This window comes from Nanorana parkeri, unplaced genomic scaffold (genome assembly GCF_000935625.1).
Source record: "Nanorana parkeri isolate BGI_ZX_2015 unplaced genomic scaffold, ASM93562v1 scaffold740, whole genome shotgun sequence".
Classification (NCBI taxonomy): domain Eukaryota; kingdom Metazoa; phylum Chordata; class Amphibia; order Anura; family Dicroglossidae; genus Nanorana; species Nanorana parkeri.
In genome coordinates this window covers 570859-574300 of record NW_017307008.1, presented here as the reverse complement: position 1 = coordinate 574300, position 3442 = coordinate 570859, and the positions used below count along the sequence as shown (strand labels likewise).

The 3442-nt window shown below is 41.0% G+C and overlaps 1 protein-coding gene across 1 annotated transcript in view; it reads left to right on the top strand.

Annotated features, from left to right (window-relative positions):
- The first annotated feature begins 279 nt into the window (after window positions 1-279).
- Window positions 280-3442, top strand: part of LOC108793333 — a 17451-nt gene continuing 14288 nt past the window's right edge. The window contains exon 1 of the mRNA XM_018564246.1: window positions 280-337. Within this exon, the coding sequence (XP_018419748.1) occupies window positions 280-337 (58 nt within the window). The remainder of the gene's footprint in view (window positions 338-3442) is intronic.

The window sequence follows — 3442 nt, the reverse complement described above, 5'->3', positions numbered from 1 at the left end:
CTGGAGTTCTACTTCAACAGTGTTTTGACTTTCAAAACATTTGAGGGGGAGGGGAGGCAGACGCTGAGACCTGCCCTTACTAGACAGCTTGCTATATAACAACGCATCACATTTACCAGCTGCCAAAACTGGTTTCCCTTTGCTGGGAAATTAAAGATAACAATAGGAAAAGGATACACGAAATTTGGAAAAGCTTGCAGCTGCAGTTTACACACAGCATTGTGTGCAGGAGGCAAAACATTACTCTCGTATCGGAAGTGCTACAATCAATCAGAGGCCATGCCTGAGGAAGGGGAGATTTTCGAGTTTTTGACCATTTCAATGGCAAGGATAACAGGTAAGGACAGCTGAACAGTGTACACAATGTGACGAGCATTGATTGTATGCAAGAACATGTTTCTAAAAAGTAGCACACCCTTTCCATGGAGCTTCAACAATTACCTTTTAATGCTTAGTGACATGTAATCATCATGGAGGGTATTTAAAACTTATGGGCTGCTTCCTTTTAATTAAGTCATCATACTAAAGTAGTAGATGGAAGTTTGTGGACACCTGACCATCACACCAGATGACCTTCCAAAATCAGGAGTATAAAATCAAACTATACAATCTCCATTGACAAAGACATTGTAGACAATTGTGCTCTTCCAACCTTGTGGTCAAAATTTGGTGAAGACCCTTTTCTGTTCCACAATGACTGTCCCCTGTGTACAGAGCAAGCTCCATAAAGACATGGTGTGACCAGTTTGTGAAGGTCACTCAAATTCCTCCACACCAGAGCCCCGAATTCAACCCTATGGAACATAGGAACACCTTATGGAATATAAGTGCATCATATGAGTTATTGGGTTCAGGTGTACAAAGCCTGCTCCATAAAGACATGGTGTGACCAGTCTGGTGTGGAGGAACTCAAGTCTCCTGCACAGAGCCCCGACCTCAACCTTACTGAACAACCTTTGGAATGAATTGGAATGCTAATTGTGAGCCAGGTCTTCTCATCCAACATGAGTACCTGACCTCACAATTGGGCACAAATTCTCATAGACACGTTCCAAAATCTCGTGGACACCTTTCTAGAAGAGTGGAGGCTGTTGTAGCCACAAACTGGGCAACTCTATAATAATAGCCGTAGTTTTGGACGAGGATACCCAACAAGCACTTATAGGTGTGATGGTCAAGTGTCCAAAACCTTTGGCCATATAGCGTAGAAATGTTAACATTGGTACTAAAGAAAACATTTGTATTGCTCCCTTGTAGTAAATTAACCTGTACAGAGAGAAAAGCCATTTTTCTGAGCGATGCAGCTTAACAGATTTCCTGATCTCAAACACACGAAGAATACTAAACCTTCTTGGTTGCAATAGACAACCCCTCCACTATGCTTTGGTTCATTTTTCATAACCCAAACCTCGTAAGCCATTACTAAATAAAAGTACATTTTAAGAGTATGCATGAGTATCAGAAATGTGCAAAATTGGGAGTTTACATTTACACAAATTTTTGGTAAGATTTCGCCATCTTGGGGAGATGCATTGGTGTCAAAACGGAAGGTGAAATGAAGGTGGTTTTTGATTTTCCATTAAGGGTTCTTTTAAATGGCTCCTGAGGGATACAGAAGCTCCTTCAAACTATCCTGGACCTGCTCTTGTGCCAAAAACAGCCCCTCATTAGCCCAATTGTTTGAATTTAAAAAATGTAAGTAAAATTTACCTGTGCAGTGCAAGAGTGCGGTAATTCTGCAGCAAAGATGCTTCCAATAATACTTATTCTCGAGGAGTGCCTCTGCAGATGCAAGAACAGACTTGCCTTTTTGCTTTAACCGGGACACGTTGTTAGAAATCTTAAAAAGAAAATTGGAACAAACCAACCCAGGACCGGTTATTAATAGAAACTTATCAGATTTAAGATGTCACGGAGGCATGAAGATCCTGACTGGTTTCAGTAGACAACACCTCCACCTTTCATTGGTCCATATTGGATAAATTAAACCCCGGGAACTCCTTTCAGAATTCCAAGTCTATGGCATTCTGTGTGTATCTGGAAGCTGAAGGTACAGCTAGAACCTTCAACTGGGAGATGGGTCACACACTAACCTTTGTAGGAACTACAGCCAAGCACCAAGGAGCTGGAATTATTAAATTTTTCGTTCCAACGTTCCATTCTTCCCCGTAAAACAGGCCAACAATATTGAAATATCTACAGAGCTATCCAAACTAGGAGCCCGCAGACAAAAATTGAGGGTGATAAAATGATGCTGAACTTGTACACGAAACCCACAGTTCGTGTTTAACTTTGGAGAGGTAAAGGCAATGGAAAAAAACCTCAAATCAAGGATGGATGTTCTTCTCCTCGTCTATCCGGTTTGGATAAAACAGGTTTGACGCCTGAGCTGGTTGAAGATGCTGGTAGAGAATGGAACGAAGTAGCATGTGAAAGTTTATTTAGAGCCTGGAGGGGCGAGCTCGATTCATTGTCCAGATCGGAGGGAAAGACAAAGGTGCAGAGGGTGCCGATGCTTTCGGGCCTTGTGCTGTGGATTTCAAATTGGTAGAGAGTGAGACAGAAGAACTTTTTGTGTTTTTCATTATTGAGATCTCCTGCTGGAGACAGGCGGCTTCAATTATTTGCTAAGAAGTTGTAGATCAATTTTCAGCAGTTTAAACATTAATTGTATCTAATTCTAACACACGATGACATTTTAACAAAAACATGCAAGGCTCCAGATTGCTCAATTCTCTTGTATAAAATGAGAAAAAGAAAAATAGATACAATTTCACTTCTATACGACTCCTCCTATACAGTAGATACTGTGTTTTACCTGAAAATAAGTCTGGATCGGCTAAGCCGAACCTCCGGCAGGCTACTCGCTGCTGTTCGGTCTATTCTTATAGATAATTAGAATAGTTTTTGATCTGGGTCTGAATAGTGGGTGCCACACCCCTGGAATTTGTAGTAGCAAGAACAGAAAGTGGGGGTTTAAAAGCACCAAAAGACAACTCCACAAAACAAGATTCAATATAAAAAATAAATTTTAATTGTGTTGATTTAAGAAACGGGATCAAAAGTCCATTTAAAAGTCAGCTAGGTAGATAGCTCCCTCCACGCATACCCTTCCTACAGCAGAATTGTGACATGGCAAAATGCATATAAAGTGGGTGATAGTTAACATGATAACATTGTAACAATCAAGGATATTGCTAATGTTGCTACCACCATTGAACATTTTGTACATGGAAATCATATCCCCCCTTAATCTCCTCACCTCCAATGTGAACAAGTTTAAATTTAGTAGCCTTGTCTCGTAGCTCTGGTCCTCCATACCCCTAATTAGTTTGGTTGCCCTCCGCTGGACTTTTTCCAACTCAAGGACATCTTTTCTTAGTACTGGTGACCAGAACTGGACCGCGTACTCCAGATGAGGTCGAACCAATGATCTATAAAG